General features: G+C 34.9%; 1 protein-coding gene across 7 annotated transcripts in view; it reads left to right on the forward strand.

Moving 5' to 3' along the window:
- The window catches only part of LOC136042054 (uncharacterized), a 63,503-nt gene that overhangs the window by 34,161 nt on the left and 7,200 nt on the right, over positions 1-22,142 (forward strand). For all 7 annotated transcript variants that reach the window (XM_065726915.1, XM_065726916.1, XM_065726917.1 and 4 more), the window contains 5 exons: positions 1,015-1,141; positions 4,856-5,010; positions 15,146-15,340; positions 16,660-16,901; positions 18,882-18,984. In XM_065726915.1, the coding sequence (XP_065582987.1) occupies positions 1,015-1,141; positions 4,856-5,010; positions 15,146-15,340; positions 16,660-16,901; positions 18,882-18,984 (822 nt within the window). The remainder of the gene's footprint in view (positions 1-1,014; positions 1,142-4,855; positions 5,011-15,145; positions 15,341-16,659; positions 16,902-18,881; positions 18,985-22,142) is intronic.

A 22,142-nucleotide genomic window follows, 5' to 3' on the forward strand; every position in this document is an offset into this window, starting at 1 on the left:
TTTTAACCACCCAGAATCATACAATGGTAAAAAAATCCTAATACAATTTTCGCAATCCAGAAAAAAAAAATTCCACTCTAAGCTCGAAATGACCTATACACTAGGTGTGTCGGGTCAGTAATATAACTCCAGAAATAGACTAGGAGATTAAATAAGGACTGTATCATAAAATGAACAATTGGATTCCCAAGAATGTCAAGACAAATATAAATATATATCAATTTTTGGTTCCAACCAATTGAGCCAGTCAAAGTAACCTTGAAGGACTGCTGGCGTTTATGGTTCTGATAATCTACATAACTATAGAAAATTTTGGAATTATAAAAGACACAAAAAATTTGAAACTCCTTATTCAGATTACTAAGAAAATCAAAATAAAACGCGGATGCCACGATTCTTTTAGATTCTTCTTTTGTTGTTTCAGAATTGTAATCGCTTTAATCGTCAGCGTTTCTGCGTTGAACCGTGAGGATAAGTAAGCAAAACAAATTTGTTAAACTTGATAAGACTTTTCGTCTGTAAAAAATTGAAATTAAAATTTTGTTAATACCCAAAGACAACCCAACTTTCAAAGGAAAGCTACACAATCTTAACCTGTTTAGTATTATGAGGCTGCGATTTATTTCTGCTGATTTTTTACCCACGTTTCTTTTTTTTAATTTGGCTCATGCTACTGCCAAAACTGCATAACTGTATATGAAGGTGTTTCCCATTAAAAATCAAACCTCTGATTTTTCCTAACTTCTTGAAGATTTTTCTTTTACTTAATCAATTAATTTTTTAAGTTTTTAAGTTAAGCTTAAGTTTTTTTAATTTTTTTAGGTTTCTTAAGTAAAATTTTTAATTTTTCTTATATTTAATTTTTTACTTAATCATTCAAAACAATTAGATTACATTTTCATTGTTCGTGGTACATAAAAAAGGATGGTATGCTGAGTTCAGTTATTGGGGATAATAACTAACAACATTTCGTCACAAGTCTTGAAGTCCAAGATTTTCACCTTTTCTTTGCAGCCCGATATTGGAGACCGAAGTCCATTTGAATTTATGTTTGAATTTTTGCCCGAAGATGGATGTGAAAGAGTTTTAGTTATCGAGGATCTCAAAGTGAATAGCTTCATAATGCAACCTAAAACTGAAGGTAATTTACTAAGTCTTTTATTACCTTTTTTCCTCAATTTGCTCTACTAAATTTTGCTCTAATATATTTCAATTAAAATCTAAGGCTAACAATTACATCAAAGCAAAAATTCATTAACTGAAAAGGAACAGAATTGTTCCATATGAGAACTAAAGCAACAAACCTCTTTTAAAAACTTTTACGCTCAAAAGTCAATGCAAAGATTGGTATCGTCAGAGCGAGGGAGGGGGGGACAAAGAGAGAGACAGACGACACGCAAACTGACAAAGAAAGAGAAACAGGAAGATAAACACGCACACATGCAGAGAAAGTGAGAGAAACAGAGAGCCAGAGTGAGTTTAGGCAGAATACACCAAGATGATAAAAATATTTTTTCCTAGCCTTCTCAAATGAGCTCAATATCAGAGAAAAGAGGAATATCATTTTCCTCAAAACCGAAAAGATTCAAAAATTTTGTAACAAAAAAAAATCCTTTTTCTTCTATTCACAATAAATTTAAACATCAATGAATTCAGATGAAACATTCGATGTTTATAATATGCTTATAAACATCGTGTTTACAAACACGATATATGTTATATATATATATATATATATTACTAGCTGGTGGGGCGCCCAAGCCCCCCCGCGCGCGTAAGTCGTTACGCGCCATATTAGTTACGCGCCATTGTAGTTGTGTCCCCATGTCCCACCTGTGAATATAGATATATATATATATATATATATATATATATATATATATATATATATATATATATATATATATATATATATATATATATATATATATATATATATATTTTAACTACGTAAAACTTGCGAATATACAACATTCTTTGCTGTACCATTGTCAGTGCATATAAATAGATTGTTAGGTTTCCGTATTCAGATCTATACCTCATGATTGTAATGATTGCCCTTGAGCTTTGTTGATGGTGATTGCTAATCGACCATTCCCTGTGTCGCTGTCATCATTTATATATCCCCTTGTGCCCCCGGCGTCCCCTTTGTAGTTGTGTCCCTGTGTCCCGGTCGTCATTTGTGTCCCAGTGTCCCAGTCTGTGATTTCTCTTTGAGTGTCCCGGGCGTCATTTATATTCCTTGTGTCCCGGTCGTCATTTATATCCCCCTGTGCCCCCCGGCGTCCCCGTTGTAGTTGTGTCCCTGTGTCCCGGTCGTCATTTATATTCCCTGTGTCTCGGTCGTCATTTGTATCCCGGTGTTCCGGTCTGTATATACATTCGTTTTTTTAGTTTTGTTTTTCTCCTTTATTTTTCATTTTTTCCTTTTTTATTTTTTTTCTTTTTTAGTTTTTTTTTAGTTTTTTAGCTTTTTTAGTTTTTTTATTAGTTTTTAGTTTTTTTTTCTCTTTAGTTTTTTGTAGTTTTTACCTTTTTTTTAGTTTTTTTAGTTTTTTTTTACTTATGTCCTGGTCGTCATTTATACTCCCTGTGTCCCGGTCGTCATTTGTGTCCCGGTGCTTTGTTGATGATGATTGCTAATCGAACATTCCTTTTGTCCCGGTCGCTTTCTCTTTGAGTGTCGTCATTTATATTCCCTACTAGCTGTTGGGGTGGCACTTCGCGCCACCCCAACACCTAGTTGGTGGGGGCACTTCGCGACCCCCCCCCCAAGCCCCCCCCCCCCCGCGCGCGTAAGTCGTTACGCGCCATGTTAGTTACGCGCCATTGTAGTTGTGTCCCTATGTCCCACCTGTGAATATAGATATATATAAATATATATATATATATATGTTTTTAACTACGTAAAACTTGCGAATATACAACATTCTTTGCTGTCCCATTGTCTGTGCATATAAATAGATTGTCAGGTTTACCGACTCTTGAACATGCAACATATAATGGTCCATGGGAAAACAATCCGTATTCAGATCTATACCTCATGATTCTAATGATTGCCCTTGAGCTTTGTTGATGGTGATTGCTAATCGACGATTCCCTGTGTCGCCGTCGTCATTTATATATCCCCGTGTGCCCCCCGGTCGTCATTTATATTCCATGTGTTCCGGTCGTCATTTATGTCCCGATGTCCCAGTCTGTGAATTCTCTTTGAGGGTCCCGGGCGTCATTGATATTCCTTGTGTCCCGGTCGTCATTCGTGTCTCGGTGTCCCAGTCTGTATATACATTCGTTTTTGAATTGGTCTTTTTTTTAGGTTTTAGTTTTCTGCCTTTTTTTTAGTTTTTTTTTAGTTATACATCATGATTCTAATGATTGCCCTTGAGCTTTGTTGATGGTGATTGCTAATCGAACATTCTCTGTGTCCCAATCGTCATTTATATATCCCCCTGTGCCCCCCGGCGCCCCCGTTGTAGTTGTGTCCCTGTGTCCCGGTCGTCATTTATATTCCCTGTGTCCCGGTCGTCATTTGTATTCCGGTGTCCCAGTCTGTATATATATTCGTTTTTGAAATGGTAAATGATGAAATAAATTTTTGTATTTTTCCCCTTTTTTTCTTTTTAGTTTTTTTTTGGTTTTTACATTTTTTTAGTTTTTTTAGTTTCTTTTCTTTTTTCTTTTTAGTTTTTTTTTTATTTTTATTTTTTTAGTTTTGTTTTCTATTTTATTTTTCTTTTTGTTTCCTTTTTTTAGTTTTTTTTATTTCTTAGTTTTTTTAGCTTTTTTAGTTTTTTTATTAGTTTTTAGTTTGTTTTTTTCTTTTTAGTTTTTTTGTAGTTTTTACCTTTTTTTTAGTTTTTTTTTTACTTATGTCCTGGTCGTCATTTATACTCCCTGTGTCCCGGTCGTCATTTGTGATGGTTTGTTGACGGTGTTTTGTTGATGGTGATTGCTAATTGAACATTCCTTGTGTCCCGGTCGCTTTCTCTTTGAGTGTCCCGGTCGTCATTTATATTCCCTATGTGCCGGTGTCCTTGTCGTCATTTGTGTCCCAATGTAATTTCGTAATTTCGTCAGTCGAAAACATGACGTCAGTCGACACAGAAACATGACGTCACCTGACACACAGACAGACAACTTATTTTTATATATATAGATGTGCCGGTGTCCCGGTCGTCATTTGTGTCCCGATGTCCCGGTCTGTAATTTCGTCAGTTGAAAACATGACGTCAGCCGACACAGAAACATGACGTCACCTGATCCACAGACAGACAGACAGACAACTTATTTTTATATATATAGATTTACATATATATGCTATAATATGTACGGATTCATTGTGAACATTCTTCAGTTGCATTTAATTCAATATAACTACTAATCTCCCAGTTTCATCGATTGGAAAGTCTAAGAAACGTTCAGCCATTAACTTTTTTTTGCAAATTCAAAGCACATTGTTTACCAACAATGGTATGTAACATAAGAACTGTCCTCAATCAAGTTTTTCAGACAATCTTTTTTTGGACACAAAAACAAAGCCCTGTAGATAAAAATTAAGAAAATTCTGTTTATCTTTTATCAGTTCAATGATTCATTTCATAATTTGTTTTAGTATTTATTATTTATGTTTTAAAATGGGTTATCTTATAGTTTATTTAGTTTTACATTTGTTTGTTTTATATTTAATTTATGTTTTATACTATATTACTTAAATTTGTGTTTGGTGTTACATACATTCATAGTTATCGTAGCATTGGTCTAACTTTAGTTTCAGGTCATATTGTCATCATAAAGCTTGTTTTTAGAAATTACTGAGTCATTCAACAAATAAAAAATAAATAAAATTCGATTTCAGGTCATACTTTAGAATTAGTAAGCAAGACCCTGAAAGCTCTTGCGCATTGGCACGCGGTTGGCTGCGCTTTTATTAGGGAAAATGGATGCCCCCCGTTGAATATGGAGTTTTTCCAAGAGAAGACGGTGTATGACAGTATGGGAGACAAGGATAAGGTAATATCCCGATTTTCTTTTTTATGGACTTCCCTATTTCCAGCATTACCTTTGAGCAGTAATACACACAAGAAAATGTTTTTTCACACGAAAGTAAAGAGCTATATCTGAAATTAAAACGAACGGAAACGATCCTGGAAAGACGGCAACTAAGTCATGACGGATTTAACACCTATAAATGCTTTGGATACAATTATTTAGAAAATCGTAAGGGATATGTTAGTTTTTGCTAGAGGCTGAATAATTTTATTTCAACAACCGGTTTAAAGACTATCAGTAGCAACATATCCTATATACATGTTTAGCCCCTTCGGGCCTCTGTTACTGCCATATGACTTCCTCTAGTCCTTTCTGATTTGTTTTTGTTCCTCCCAACTTTCCTTAGGTTATTACGACCCTCTTTATTACTTTTCCGATGTTGTTGACATCCTCCAAATTTCTTGGACCCTTTCGAATCCCCTAGTCCTTTTCCAATATTTGTAGTCCCTTACGTCTTCCTTTAATTCGTTTGAACGTTTTTTAGCCCTTTTGATTTTCTTTTACTGCATCCTGACTTCTTCTAGCCCTTTGTATTTTGTTCTTAGTTTCTTTTGACATCCCTCATGCTATTCCGACTTAAAAGTCCTTTTCTAAAGTTCTCATATCCTTCTACTTCCTCAAGTCCCTTCGAACTTTCTTTAGTCCCTTCCGACCGGCCACGGTTCTGGCCTCTCTTACGCCAAATATTTTCAGGCCAAATTTTAACCAAAATTTTCCAGTTATTTTTATCTGACCTTTCGTACTTATATATTTGTTTGATTATTTATTTGAAATTTTATGCCCCTAACAGTTCTGCACCTGGATCAAATGCCCCTTTTGCCCCATATTAAAACCACCTGTGCTTCTGACTCGCTTTTCTGCCTTCCAACTTCCTCTAGTCCTTCCTGGTTTTTTGGTTCCTTTTAACTCCCCTTTGCTTATTCTGACTTACTTTGGTCCTTCTCCTAAGTTCTTGGTCCCCCTCTGTCTTTCTCTAGTTCCTTTGAACTTTTTTTTAGCGCCGTCTGACTTCCTTTAATGCCTTCCAATTTCCTTTACTCCCTTATCACTTTTTGTTAGTTCCTTCCAACTTCCCTTAGGCTATTCCGACTTTCGTAGTCCATTTGAACTTTCTTTAGTTCTTTTAAATTTTTTTTAGGCTCTTCTGACTTTTTCCACTTGCTGCCGGCTTCGTTTCTGACCTTTTTTAGTTTCTTACAGCCTCATTTGTCCATTCTGACTCACTTTAGTCATTTTCCGACGGTCTTCGTAATAAACATGGCCCGAAAGGAAATTTCCAAATTGAAGAAAAACAAAGAAAAAACCAAATTCGCCCCCCCTCCTCCCAAACAAACATCCTTGTTTCTATTGTATCCTTGTTATATTTCTAAAATACAATAAACACCTAAATCAGAAATTAAAAAAAAGTCTAAATTTTTGTGTTCCAAAATCAGGATTTACGGCACTATTGACGGAAATTACGCTTGGGTTTTCAAGAGGATAAAATGAAGTTCTGTCAGTTTTCAAAGTTATTTGATTTCCAAAGACTTTAGTTTTGAAGTAGCAAGTGCTTTCATGTCTTACTTTGGGTAGCCACTTGGATTAATGTTATGTGCTATTAATTTAAAAACTTTTTCCGCCAAATGAGTTTTTCAAAGAAAAGTAAAGAGCTCCACTATGTCAAAAATGAGCAGAATTAAAGTTGAATAACCTTCTAGTCGTAAAACTACCACAAATCAGAATCCATAAATAAATGAAACTCAAAACGAATAGAAATGACAATAAATAAACGAGTTAAACTCAAAACGAGCAAAAATGAATAAGAGTAGAGCTGACAACCCCCATGCCTCCTTAGCACCAGAACATAATTTACACTTTACTTAGAAAAAAATGACAGTGGATTGTCAGTTAATATAAATATACTGATATTTATTCCTTAAGGTTTTAGTAATTTTTTATTTATTAAAGTAAAAAAAAAGTGAAAACATTCTAATTTTTTTCCTTAAAGTACAATTTTTTTCTGTTCTTGAAAAGGCATGGAGGCTATAAGCCCTACTCATGTTAATTTATACTCGTTGTGAGTTTTAATCGGTTATATATTTTAATTTCCGTTTGGTTTGGGTTTCATTTATTTATTGATGGTGATTTGTGATAGTTTTACGCTTGAAAGGTTATTTGACTGAATTTTTCCTCATTTTTGACTTAGTGAAGCTCTTTAATTTTCTTTGAAAAACTTGTTTTTTTTGGAAAAAAATTTTAAAATTTATTTCTGTCCGTTTTTTATTGAAAAAGTCTTTTTCGTAGAAAAAAGAATATTTTATATCCTTTCGGTTTTTCAATAAGAATCCATAGTTTGGCTTGCTATTCGTATGTTGGAGAAACTATTTCAACAGATTTTAATCCTGACACAAATAGTATTGTTTAATTTAGGTTTATACCTTCTCAAGTTGGAATGAAATATAAGACATAACTTTACTCCCTATAATTCTGTCTATGCTCTTTGACAGCTTGGATACACTTACGCTCTTTTGATTTATTTAAATTACAAGAGCAGAAGTAGTAATAGTAGTAGCCCCGAAAATTTCTGATTAATACACCCAGTCGTTCTCAGTATATTGCTGAGGTTTCTTATTGGCAACCATAGACACAGTGCCTTCTGATTTAAATTTGAAGCAACGTTTTGTTTTAAAGCATAATGGGCCAATTACATAATTGGGGGGGGGGGTTGACATACCCAATATCCCTAGGGACATAGCTGCTGGACTGTTCCACTATGCTTAACGAAATGGCTGTCTCAAAATTTGTCTCATTCTTTAGTTACTCCTCTTTGAGAGCTTGTGTACGCACAAGATGTTTTGATTTAGTTCAACGCTTTCCTCAACCTATTCTGAATGGCTCACCTGAATGCCATTTGTCTTTTTGGAAAGCAGAACTTCATTTTATCCCCTTGAAAACCCATGCGTAATTTCCGTCAATAATGCCGTAAATCCTTATTTCGGAACACAAAAATCTAGACTTTATTTTTTTATTTTTGATTTAGGTGTTTATTTAGAAATATAACAAGGATATAATTAGAAACAAGGATTTTTTTTTGGGGGGGGGGGGTGGGCGAATTTGGTTTTTTCTTTGTTTTTCTTCAATTTGGAAATTTCCTTTTGGCCCATGTTTATTATTGGTATTATACTGATTATAACAATTTCCTGAACAAGGATGGTTTTCTTGGGCAGATGTTCGGAAAACAGAAACACTGATCTATATATTTATTTAAAATTAAATCTTATATTTAAAAAATTATGTACCTTATTTTGAAATGATAATCTGCAAAGAAAAACAGCGAGGTATTGTCTGGGATACAATTTCCCCAGAAAATCCCCTCTACAAAAATTTAGCCTGAAAAATTTTTTCTCAGAGAATCCTCCGTAATTAATTAGCCCCAGAGCCCCATCCCTACATCCGAACATGTAAAATTGAGCAGCCAAAGAGAAAGCAAGAGCATACATACTCTTCTGTATCAAAATGAACTTTATACTAAGAAATAATTCCTAAAGTCATCACACATCAATTTTCTTGACGTCTTAAAGGCAACTTCTTTCCTGGACAAGGTAATTTTTATTTTCCAAACCCGTATAGACAAATCTTGATGTTTTACAAACTGGAACTTACATTGGTTTTCTAAAGATAAAGTGGCTTCCGTGATTCTTTCTACTTTGAAGTTTTGATTCTGTGAATTACCTATATATTTTTCCAAGTAAAATACCCTGCTTTCGAAGCTTAATTTTTTAGAAATCAAATATCTTTGGATATTTATATACCTTATTATTATATCTTCGACAACTTAACCAAAATTTACAACGCAAAACTTAAGCAAAACAAACCTAAGCATAATTGTCACAGATTTTGAGAAATAATGCAGGAAATTCTGATTTTGAAACAGAAGTTCCCTTTTTTATTTTTAGAAAATTCACGATTTCTATATCTATTATTTTCTAGATGTTTTATTCTATGAAAGTTAGACAAGAAGACATGAACTCTTCTATTTCCAAGAAGAAAACGTACACTAAGAAACAGTAGTTAACACAATAAGCCTGCAAAGGTAAAAAGGTAAAAAGGCTGCAAAGGTAGGATGTTCATCAGAGTAAAATGGATTAATAATTATTTCATGGCTGCTATACTAGACATCAAACGCAGCATCTAGGCCATCTTTTAATCTGTATTATGTATCCAGCCACTAGTCCTAGAAAATCAGAGAAGGCTCATTCGAATGGAAACTAGCCGCTTAAACAAAAATATTGCAGATAAAGATTTTAATGATCCCTCTGTACACAAAGTGCTTATTTCAGATTTTCTCTAATTACATGTTAACCTTTTCAATAGTAGCTTATGATAGTCACAACGAAGCTGTAAACATGATACTGCCGCACTGTGACCCATCGATCAGGGTTGGTGCAACACTCCACGGGACCTTGACACTGGACGTCTAGTTAAACTTTCTATACTCCAGTTTGGATTCCCATCTATATGCCAAATTTGTGTCTATTTCGTGAGAAAGTTATACAGAGGAAGGAATTAAACCATATAAATGGTCTATCAAACAGATTGTGGTAACGAACTGGAAGTTAGGAGCGAGACGGCTCAATAGTAGCTGAAACTTTGATATCAATTAATATATCAACAAAATTGACTTATTATGCTGATTCCAAATATATAAGATTTATTAGTCTTAGTGTTACCCATAAAAGACTACAAGCCTAAGCGAATTTGCCTGATTTTTGAAAAAGAGGTGAAACATCCACTAAAAGTCAAGAAATCTTAATGAAAATCACACACCATCATATTCAGCATATCATAGAACTCTACTATAGAGGTTTCAAGCTCCTATCCTTAAAAATGTGAAATTTTGTATTTTTGTTAGAAGAAAGATCACGGATGTTTTTCTTTCTTTTCCCCAGAGGTGATCGTATCGAACCAATGGTCATAGAACATCAGGCGAGAGCTGCTTTGAACGGAAATCGAAATTTCTAGTGCTCTTTTTAAGCAAGCAGAAGGATTGAAGGGGAACGATTCCCCTCCCACACCCCTTTCCTCATCCGATAAAAATTTGAGATATCCATTTTGTTTCGCGCAGTTGAAAAGTTATGAAACTTATGCCTTTGGATATAACATTCTCTCCCTCCCCCAGCACCTGGGGATAGGCTTTTAAGTTATGAAATGTGCCCATTGTTTACCTATAGTATTTGTTATTGAGAGTATGCAGACACTTTTCGTGGGGAAAGGGACTTTATGCTTGGGATAGGTTTCTATGGTGATAATTTTCTGTGTGGAGGGAGATTTTGGGGTGAACTTTCCCGGAGAAATTTTACACTAGGGAGGTTTGACCGAATTCCTATGCGAAATTCTTTTTATTTGTCTTACTTAGTCTTTGCCTATTCACTTTTGCATATGGAAATGTTCCGGGGGAATCCTCCGAGGGAAATTTTCTGCTCGTTTGGACTTCCAGGAAATAATTTACATGGAAGGGGGATTTTCGAAGTAAGCGGAATAACTATTTGAACTGAAAGTCTTTTTCAAATGATAGTATACTAGAGAGAATTTTTCAGGCTGAAGCTTCTGCAAGAAAGTTTACGAAGGGGGAGGGAATTTTCAGTGAGGATGGAACTGTCTGGACGAATTTTTATAAGGGGCAGGGGTATTTTACATGGGAGTAACTTTCCAAGGAGGAGTGTCTCGTGAGGAAAATTTTTCGAAAAAATTTGAAAGGAAAATTTTCATGGAGCTTTAGCCAGGTTTACCGGCATTATTTTAAAAACCATAGAAATTAAACAAAACAAAAAAGTGTTTCAACAGAAAACAAGGAGCAACATTAAAACTCAAAACAAACATAAATTATCCCATATAGGAAGGGATTGCCCCTCCCAATACCTTACTCTTTATGTTAAATATGCCTGTTTGACCGAATTTTTTAAGAACAACTCCTGAAACCCAAAATCCCTTCCTTTACTAAAAGTGCAATACCACCTAAGCCTACTGAATTACGATTTTTGACATGTAGGTTGTGCCCTGGAAATGAATAAAGCGAAAGAGACTGACTTACACAAAATAAAGTTTCACATAGCCCTACGACATCAAACTGGGAGAAACAATCATCTTGTAACTATAGTGTATCTAGATAACTTGATGTCAAATGGACATTCCAAGAACATAAATACAAACATTGATCATTCTCCATTGACGAAAACTAATATAGAGCACGCAGACAAACCCCTTTTTTTTTTTTAGCTGGGTTATAGGAGAATAACCATCACGGGGAATTCCTCTAGATAAATAATCTTCAAGGCTATATTTTCCTACTTCAGACCCGACCATCTCTTACCAGTAAGAAAAGAAAAAGATATGCATAAAAGAGAAAAAAGAAAAAAACAACAACAAAAATAAATAAAATAAAAGCGAAAAGAAGCAAAAAAACGAAAATAAAACAAGAAATACACAAATAAAAAAAACACTAATCATGGCATCTGAGACTAAAATATAGTCAGCAAAAGAGCGGGTTTTCTTGACAGCTGACCCTGCACTAGGCTTTGTCAATATCTGACCCTGATCTTACCACGCATTTCGCCAATCATACTCGTCTTTTGCTGCGTTTATATTGTCCCGGAGACGTTTTCTTAAAGACTCCGACACAAAAACACCAGCTCAAGCAAGTCCAGCTTTTACTTTAAACACTTTTTGGGCTACATCTTTTCTCGGAAATTTAACGATGATCGGAGCTACTCTAATAGAATTTTCTTCATGCGGTGTAGTCGGATTATTCAAGCATAGACGGTATACTTTACCTAAGACAAAAGATGAGAGCTCAGTCACAGACATTTTGCTATCTATAACGTGAGATATTGTCGCAAGAGTGTCTACACCAGGTAACTGCTTGACCCCAGGAAATAAAAGACTATCAAGCATGGACTCTTGATCATAATCATAAAGCTTTTTTGTGTTCGACTAATTCTCTCTTCCAAATTCTTAATTTGAGTTCTCAGACTTCTTGGTGCCTGCTCAATTTTTGCAAATCTTTAATTAAACTCGAGCGGTACTGAATTATAAACCTGGCTGACTATCAGTTCAGTTGCCACTTTCAGTGACCTTGCCTCATTGAACTTTTCAGTCACTTTCTTCGTTATATTTTCCAGCAGACCCCTTTTTATCTTCTCCAGCTGTTCTTCAGTTGCAACTGATTGCTCGTGAATTGGGGCAATAGTTGAACAAACTGGGTTAGACCCTAATTTACAGTATCTTGTTATTAGAAGTCGATAAACAGAACAAAAAGACTTATCTTTGAGTGAGGGCCGACCCTCCCTAGTTTCACGCGCTCTGCCTTTGACCTTCAAGTGAGACGAACTCCAACAGTACGTTCAGATTTTTCCCCGGATGTAGCATGTGCTAAAGCGTGGAACATGCTTCCAAAAGAGCTGAGATGTAGGAGCTCCCTCGGGTCTTTCAAAAATAATTTAAATAAATATTTAGTTAAAGGTCAATAAGTGAAAGATAAAAAAAGAAAGATAAATTAAATTAGATGAAGTTTAGATTTTTTAGTATATTCAGGTGAGGTTGTTGTACGTCCGGGGAGGGAGGGAGGAACCCTATGGTTAAGATTAAAAAATATATATAATGAGGAGGCGTGTGGTTGTGTCGAAGAGTGAAGTGGGAGCCGTACTGCGTGTTAGTGAAGAATCTTTTATGTTTATGGGTCTAAACGTGAGTTTTGTCACAGAGCAGTGTACTTTAAGTTTAGTTATTTCCTTTTTTTAATTAAACCCGATTGACCCTTGAACTTTCCGATCTGACCTATGTAAAGTCGGCCCAAAAGACTTTCGTGCGTAGCACTGAACAGCGCATGTGTTAACAAACAGGGCCTACAAATTGCCAATTTCACAATAAAATAATCCTCCAAATATTAAAAACTTCAGTCCCAATTTGCAAAACGCATTTCTATAATTAAATTTCCTTTGCAACGAAACAATTAATTCAAAGCAGTAACTAGCTCAGATCATGAACGATGTAGAAATATAATCCGATTAGTTTATATGTTGTCACCTTGAAAACTAGTTCAGAACTGTCAGAACAACTACGGCCAGTAGATCTGATCATTACGTACAATTTGATGATGCCACGACCATTTCTAGTGATAGATGTTTTACACAGTGTCCTAGGAAGGCTACTAAAATTAAACATATTCTTGCTAATATCTCAATAAATAGAGATACAAGTAATTTGAATATTGACCCGATATATAGCATTCTTCTTAAAAGTGAGCCAGTAGTTAATAGGGGTAATAATGTTTTTACAAAATCATTAGGGGGTTATAATAAATACAAGACCTAGGTGAATTGCAGCAATAGTTGCAAATAATAGGATTATTTCGCAACAGATTAACTAACTTCATGTTCATTTTATTTTATCCAGTTGCTTTGGTGTTCTCACAGAAGCAACTGTATTAGCTTTTGTGACCTATAGTCTTAGTTACGACGATTTTAGATATTGATATTGGTTGTCTTTTATTTCTTGGCTTCAAATTTTATTTATTTTTAGACTATTTTATCTTTGTTTTACCAGCATTGAAAACGCCTCGTTTCACACAGGCGAAATATCCGCGTCGTTTTAGTTTTTACCTTTTCTTTCTACTGGCCGTAGTCCCGTTTGTTTATTCATCGTTGAGATTTCTCTCTACATTCTTCGTCATGTAGATAAAAACAGAACAGTCCTTAAGTAGCCTACAGAAAATATAATTTCATTGTACATTTGTAATGTACATTTTTAACTGTGGTAATACACTTTAAAACTATTTACAACTAACCACCGATAAACCACATTATAAAATCCCGTTGTTCCTGCTTATAATGCGGAGAAATAAAACTATAATGCAAGATTATGAGGCTTGTCTATAACACTCACTACAGGGACGCCCTTACCAGGGGCGAATCTCCATTATTTTTATTGGGGGGAGGGAAGGGGGTGGGGGTCCATATCCGGATAGTCAAGGGGCATGGGATATATAATAATTTTTTTCGCCGCATTATTGGGGGGAAACTGCTCCCTACCCCCTCCCTCAAACGACACCCCTGACCTTTACATCAGGTTTGTCTACAAAATAATATTTTTCAGCAAAGCAATAACTTTTCAAAATTCTATAAATGTACGGAAACATAATGAGTCCTGTTATTTGAGCTAGCTTTATAGATGTATATCGCTTAGATCGCGAATAAATATTTTAAGTTTCAACTTCGCTTTTAACTTCCGTCAGAAAAACTTCATTTTTTACAAAGGTTTATAAACAAGATATGACTAATATTTGCTACATTCCCATCATAACTTTGATCATGTCTGGGTCGTTTTGTTTCTTTCCTGCAATTTACTCTTTGTTATTCCGATCACGCTTAACACTTAGATTATTGCCCAAGTCACACAACAGTCCAACCCTTCAAATATAAATTAAACAAATGAAAATATAGGAAAACGGGTATAATAATCGGTTATTTGGGTTTTTAATGAAATCTAACAAATGAAATACTTGATTTACTTAAAAAAAATACACCTGAAATTATTCACTTTTCATTAAAAATCAAACAGTATGGATAAATAGTAAGTGTTCTACCTTGACGGAAACAACATGGTTCAAAGTTAAGATTGTATTACCACAATTCTCTTTTATGAAATTACATCTTTACATCTCTTTTAAGATTTTCATACCGATAGGAGTACTGCTATTTTCAGTTTCCATCTTTTTAATTTAAAAAACTCATACTTTTAAGTCATTACCCTGACTGGTCAATCACTGAAATTATAGTTGAAAGCTGAAGATAGACAAATCACCGATTACGCTGGAAACACATTATTGTTGCTATACTCGCGCGTATTTTTACTTTTATCAGTATAACTGTAAGGCAGCTTGGTGATAACTTCTGGGATAACATTGTTCCTGGGGACTGATGACAGACTTGGTAATTTCTAATGGTGATATCAGATTATAAAAGCGTTGCTTCTGTCGAAATGATAACATACTCGTTTCTTTGTTCTTCTTCCTACTTTAATAAAAAAACGGATTTCTATAATTATTAATTTTCTATTAAAGTTTTTTGAAGTCCTGAGAGAAGTTTTAGAAAGATCTGGAGAAAATAAACTGGCAGATATATTTAAGAACAAATACTTAAGAAGTGGAAATGTCTTAGAAACCCCAGTTTTCGGCACAAATGGTGTATTGGAAACAATTGTTCACGGGGATTTCTGGAACAATAATATCTTGTATAGAATTTCTGAGCCAGGAAAGGTAAGACTTTAAATTATTTTTAAACCTTATCAGGGTCCTTCTGGTGAATGAAATTAATATAAAGAAAAAAGTTTGTTAGATTGTTGAGGCCGCAAGAGGCCAACACATTGGTAAATATTCGTCTACCATCGCTCTCTGTCCGAGACTTCTACTCTTTTCACCTCTCAAGAAACTCTACAGGGCTTTTAGGTCATACCCATACCGACCTCGGTGTAATCATTTTACGCTGTTACAATTATTTTGAGAATGAAGAGGGGTGGGAGACCAAAATAAATAAAGGAAATGTAATTAATGAGTTATCTGAATGCTTGAAATACATAAATGGGGCATTTACGTAGTATCTGCATATTTCTGTCTTTAAAAAGCTACCCTTTTTGTTGTTAATTAGGGTTTCACTATTTAGCAAACTCCAGTCTAACTGCGAATCTCGCTGATCATAGCCAAGATTTATAGACAAGAAATATAATTTACAGAGAAGAAAGTTGTACTTTCAGAATTATCCCTTAGTACGACTGCGCGAATTTAGGATATAATCATATTGAATATTCTAAAATTGCAGAACAAAACCTGAGCTGGAACCAAAGTTCTAGTCATTATGATCAAGTACCACAATCTAAGAAAATGATAACTGTGAACTCGACATAAGGCATACGATAACAAAAAAAGAAAAAAGAATGCAATTCAGCTTTGTGAAACCTGCGGAAAAATCTTTTTTTTTTTGACTTAACTTTGAGTAGGATTTTACATAGAGGGGGTTCTGGATGACTAGTACCTGACTACGCTGCTTACTTGAATAGCATATAGCCCTTGACAATACGGGATGTATTAGTGCTTAGTCCTTGAACCTTGATTGTAATCAGAACGACTTGAGGTGAACATTTGGGTTTATTTGAACTCGATAGAAATATTGACTGGTTAAGGGCTTTGGTGAAAGCTGTCGTATCTCCTATGTGGAGGATGTGAAAGACCGTGTGTGCTCCACACATGAAATGAAACGTGTGAACTGTTTGAATTATTCACTGAACAGCTCAAGAAACATTATGGAAATGCCTCGGATTGACTTTTTTGGATTTAATTTGGATCTAATAAGAAAAAAGACAAAACAAAAAAATATTGATCAATCCTAAGACATGGCTTTGACTTAGCTCAAGAGCAGGCTCTTTTCTTTTTTTTTAATACGTATTCTAGACCATAGGTTCGGAAGCGCAGTGGATTAATGCTCTACGTGACATAACGGGCCTAATATTTAGAAATGGAAATTCCAAAATCAGAACAGGATTTTTTTTTACCTCGCTCTGTAATTAGTTTTCTCTTTAAAGGTTGAAGATCTAATGATGATTGATTTTCAAATTTCGCGCATTGGGCATCCTTGTGAAGATCTGGGTTTCTATCTGTTTGGCAACACAACTGCCGAATTTCGGGATATGCACCTCACTGATCTACTTCAAGATTATTATAAAGAAGTTTGTAAGGTTCTGGTAATTCTTGGACACAATGTAGAAGAAGATAATGGCTACTCTTTTGATAATTTTCTTGATGAGTGGAAACAAAGACTTTTAAGGTATTCATATATCTTTTTTTTTCACCTTTGTCTTCAGAACATGTTATATGTAAAAATACTTCTTAGATAAATAGGTATCTTAAGAGACAGAACTTCCAAATCGAGTACAGTAATTTCTGGCAAGTGAGCTGAAGTTGCACCCATAATTATTAGCTTGGTGCCTTTTTTACCCAGCCATGATTGCATTTCAAATAATTTTGGTCTAAACGGTTAGGACTATGACCCAAATTGAACTTCATTACATGACACGGGCATGACTGTATCTATCCTGTCCTAAGGAGGTGGATCTTGAAAACTACTTATTTAGGTGTCGCTTAGCCAACTTTACTTAAATATGAGGAGGAAAAAAAAACTTAAAACATGGTATTGGTAGTAAAATAAGACATGTCCCTACTTTTCTCCAGTTTTTAGGCTTTAATTTTTGGTTTACTTAATAGTAAAACTTTTTTTGGCTATCCTTAACTACAAGAGCCTCAAAGTTTGGCAGATTCACGAAGTCTTATGAGTATTATTAAAAATCAACCGTTTTCGATTACTTTAACTAATTTAGTTTAAAACATGCATGATCTGAGGGGTCGCTCTCTCTCAGACATAATATACACCAGATGGTGCGTGCCCAATGTAATGGAACTGTGCCGAGTTTTGGAGAGTGTGCCAAGCGTAGCAGAACTGCATAATACACGGTGCTCCAAAATGTACACCAGAGGACAGAAAGTCAGCAACCTCTCAGAATGACTTAGTTGAAGTTTTATTTAACGACTTCGCTTATGTTCGGCCTAAAAGCAATCTGAAAGTTGGTGTTGTGATTTCCTTCAATTTAAAAATGATAATTTCGGATTCGGCTTTGACAAAAATATTATTGAACGTTCAGGTGGACACAAATGTAAAGCTGAAGTTTGGTTAGACCAACTTTGACAAATTTGACAAACTTTGGCTAGACAAGTTTGACAAGTTTGCCTCGAATCGCAAATCAAAGAGTTCGTATATCCCCATGGGTTCTAAACGCAGTTTGTGTCTTATGTCACTTCTAATCTGATAAGCAGCTTTGCACTTCAGGTCATCTCGCGAAAGCTGTACTTTTAAGTTTTGCATTAATGTAAATATAAATTAATTGCTAGAAAGGTGACTTATAAGATAAAATTCATTTTTGAATCGCAACACTGGTCCAAAACAAAAATCAGTTTTAAGAACTCTCTCCCAATCTTCTTGATGAGTAAATCTTAGTTGGCTTGATCTTGACTAGAAAAAGGGACCTGACTCACAAATTGATAGACCTTTACCCAAGCCACCAAAACAAACACACTCCTTAATTTAAAAATAAAATAACAAGATTTTAAAATAGGATTTTATCTGATTTTTACAGCAAACTTATACTATATATAAAAATATTTTGTTAAAAATTGAACTGGCAAGAAACTGGTTTGAAAAGCCTGTCTTGATGCTAATCTGTTTCCAAGTAATGTCTACTAATCCATTCATTTTTAACTCCATAGAAATATTGGAACGCTATTATTCGCTCTTGTAAATAAGAAAAGGAAACGTTTTAAGTCTTTACTCTGATCTGTCAATTATCAAAGCTACCGCTTGAAAGTTGAGCATTTCTCAATTCACTAAATTACGCACAAGATACGTTATTTGCCGCTATAGTTTAATTTTGATTTTATCTGTAAGTGTTACGATAGTATGGCTCTGGCATTAATCGGACCAAGAAAATCTAACATCTGATATCTAAGTTAGAGCAAAGTTGTTTTAATTCCAATTTTAGAAGCAAAAATATAATTGGGCGATAAGAAAAATCTTTGTGCCCCAAGTGCTCCACGACACTGAAATTTGTGTGTGAAACAATGGTTGTAAAATTTTGAGTTTGATGTGTAGAAAACTGTTAACTAATGGAAGACAAGGAACACCTTTTTATATAGATTTCTTTATTTTTGCTGATTTATTTTGGGTAGACTAATATAAAAAAGCGCTTTTTTCTAGAATGTTTATGCAAGGAACTATTGTAATTGCGTCAATTACAAGTAAAAAAGATGAAATACAATCTAGCATGGATAAAGGAGAAGACATGATTGAACGAATTGCGGTAAATATTTTACATTTCATATGCCCTTCCTGCTCTTTATTCAAATTGCAAAAGGATTAGCCAAAACTTGCGCAAAATATTTCTTTTTAAAACAACAAATCTGCAATCTTGGCAAATTTGTTTTCGAAGTAAAATCATTTTTTCGGTACCCGGGTATTTGGTACTCTTGTGATCTAAAGGCGGGGCAGAAGCTCCCTAATTTCGGGACACAGCGAAATAATTAAAGTAACGAATATGAAAGTACCTCCATGTTTATAGGGTAATAGTGGGATTTTTGCTCGCTAAAACCGTTATGGTAGGAAAACAAAAGTAAATAGTACACATAGGAGAAAATTGGGAACTAATCTCCGTTCATGTGTAATCTCTACGTACTCCTCCCCAAGCAGCAAAATATGAAGGCATAAAAATTAAACATCTTTGGTATAAAATATTGAAGGCTACTCAATTCTGTTAGGCTGTTGAAATTTCTATTATATCTGGATTCGCAAGTAACACTACAAATTTTTCGTTTTTTCAATGATTCCCAAAAAATCGCTGGACCCAGTGCACATTTGAAACGAGAATATTGTCCTTTAAACTGTTAACTGTTTTTATCCTACTAGCAGGCTAGTAGGCTATCCAGTCGAACCAAAAAAAAATGCAAAACTTTTCAGTCAGCGAAATTACAAAACATTTAAAATCGTATGGAAGCTTGTTTGTAAAATTCTACGTTAAAAGTTTGATCATGAAAGCATAAGGTTTAAAGCTCATTACGAATTAAATTGACCAATATCTTCGAAGAGAAAGGGATCTAATGTTTTGATCTAAGTTATTGGATCTAATTTTAATTAATCTAAATGTTTGGATCCAAGTTATTGATTTGCCCTACTCCATATCCAACATGGACTATCGGCTGATTTAGAGATTGTTCTTGAATAATATAACAATTTGGAAAAATCAAGATTCAGCGATTTTCCTCACAGTTCCTTATATATCGCATTTGTCTTCAATTTGAAGGATTTTTTAATTGGCTATCAAGATATTTACTCGCTTGTATTTCAACTTTTATCTGACGAAAATTGTTGTTTTTTGACATAAATGACGCTTTGCTTTGGCGTGATCTCTTTCTTGCCTGGAAAGAGCACTAGAAGTCTTATTGTCTGTTCAAATGGGACCCTAAATGATTATCTGCAATCTCTGGCTCGGTACACCACAATAAGATAACGCACTCCGAATTGGTAATTTTTAGGGAGACGGGGTGTGACCCAGCAAAATATGGGAAAATGTTTCTGATTACACTGGCTATAAATATACTTGTCCCTGTTTGTATTGCTCCCGATCCAAGAAAAAAAAACGACAAAATAAGCTGAGCTCCTCCGAAAACGGAAACCCTTGCTACGCCATTATCAGTAACAATTGATCAATATCTATGTTTTTTTCCAGCTCTCTCCGTAGTCAAGACAGGAGTTGCAAACAATCAAAAATAAGTTATAGGTATATTCCACTAAAATTCAATATCTATCAAAAATTCAGTGGAAATAAAAACGCTACCTGTTTTGATTGAAGAGCAAGATTACTTCCCATTCCATAGAGAGTTTACAGAGGGAGCCAAGGGGTGTAGGAGACAGCTGTCTGCGACAACCGTTTCAAACATATGTCAAAATAACGGTGACGAAAATCAAATGTTCCATTTTGTATTTGCCTACCCTGAGAAAGATCTGTGGTGCTTGCTTATCAAACAGTTCGTGGTAACGAACTGTAATTAAGGAGCGACGCGGCTCAATAGTAACCGAAACTCATTAAGATTCAATAAGCTTGGTGTTAGCCTGAAAAAGCTACGAGCACGATAAAATTCGCCTGATTTTTCAAGAAGGGGAAAACACCCCCTAAAAAATCTAGAAATTTTAATGGTAATCACACCATCAGATTCAAGCGAATTTTCATCCACTTTTCGGAGCGCCCATGCTTAAGAATCATATTTGACCACTGTCATCACTGTAGCTTTCAATATTCTAACCCTGGTTTGCAGACTTGTCTTCTTATTCTTTCAAACTTTTTTCAACTGTGAAAAACACCCTGAGCCTTAGCTGTTCTACTTTTAACATCTTCACTACTCCCACCGTCTTAACTAATAATTAAATTTAAAAAACGAGTTTTTTCAACTGAAAGTAAGGAGCAACGTTAAAACTTAAAAAGACCAGAAATTATTACGTATATGAAGGGGGAAAGACCCCGCTCTTTACGCTAAAGTTTTTTAGTACTTAAAAAAAAGCTTACTATTGTTCTGATTAAACGACCCTTGTGTTTCAGGAGTCGTTTTTAAGGAATTGGGACGAAATTCAAACTTTAGGGTTAAGAGCAAGGTGTTGAGAAGGGGGCAATCTGCTTCATAACCGTAATAATTTCTATTCGTTTTTAAGTTTTAATGTTGCTCCTTACTTTCAGCTGCAAAAACGTTTTTTTCATTTAATTTTTAATCATTTTTAAGTAATGCCAGGCAATCTAGCCCTACCTCCACGAAGAAATCCCTCTCCCCACGGAAATATCCTCTAGACAAATCAATCCTGGTGAAAATTTATCCCGGACAATTACGCTCAACAACTCCATGCGTAAAATTGAAACGGAAAAGGGAAAGCAAGACATTTAAAAATAATTTTGTATAGGAATTCTGGCACATTCCCCCAGCGTAGAATTTCCCCTGGCGATTCCACCCCCTGGAAACTTCCCTCCTAATAAGAACTTCACCCAGTAAAAAATTCACCCACCCACCCGAAAATGTATACATACTTCACAATAACAAATACTATGTGTAAAAAAACAAATTTTAAGACAAAGACCTTTCCATTGAGGCTGTGGGGGTCATGTTATATCCAAAGGCAAAGCAATTGCGCCTTTCAACTATGATGAGCAAAATGGATATCTTTGATCGGACGTTTTGATCGAAGTTTTGATCGGACGACTTTGGGAAAAAGGGAGGGGAGGGTTCCAGGTTGCCCTCCAATCTTTTTGGTCACTTAAAAAGGACATTAGAACTTTAAATTTTTGTTTGAATGAGCCATCTTATGATATTCTAGGACCACCGGGTCGATGTGATCACCCGTGGGAAATATAATAAAAAATTATAAACACACATCCGTGATCTTTCTTTGGCAAAAAATACAAAATTCCACATTTTTGCA

Source organism: Artemia franciscana, unplaced genomic scaffold, assembly GCF_032884065.1.
Source record: "Artemia franciscana unplaced genomic scaffold, ASM3288406v1 PGA_scaffold_58, whole genome shotgun sequence".
Taxonomy (NCBI): Eukaryota; Metazoa; Arthropoda; class Branchiopoda; order Anostraca; family Artemiidae; genus Artemia; species Artemia franciscana.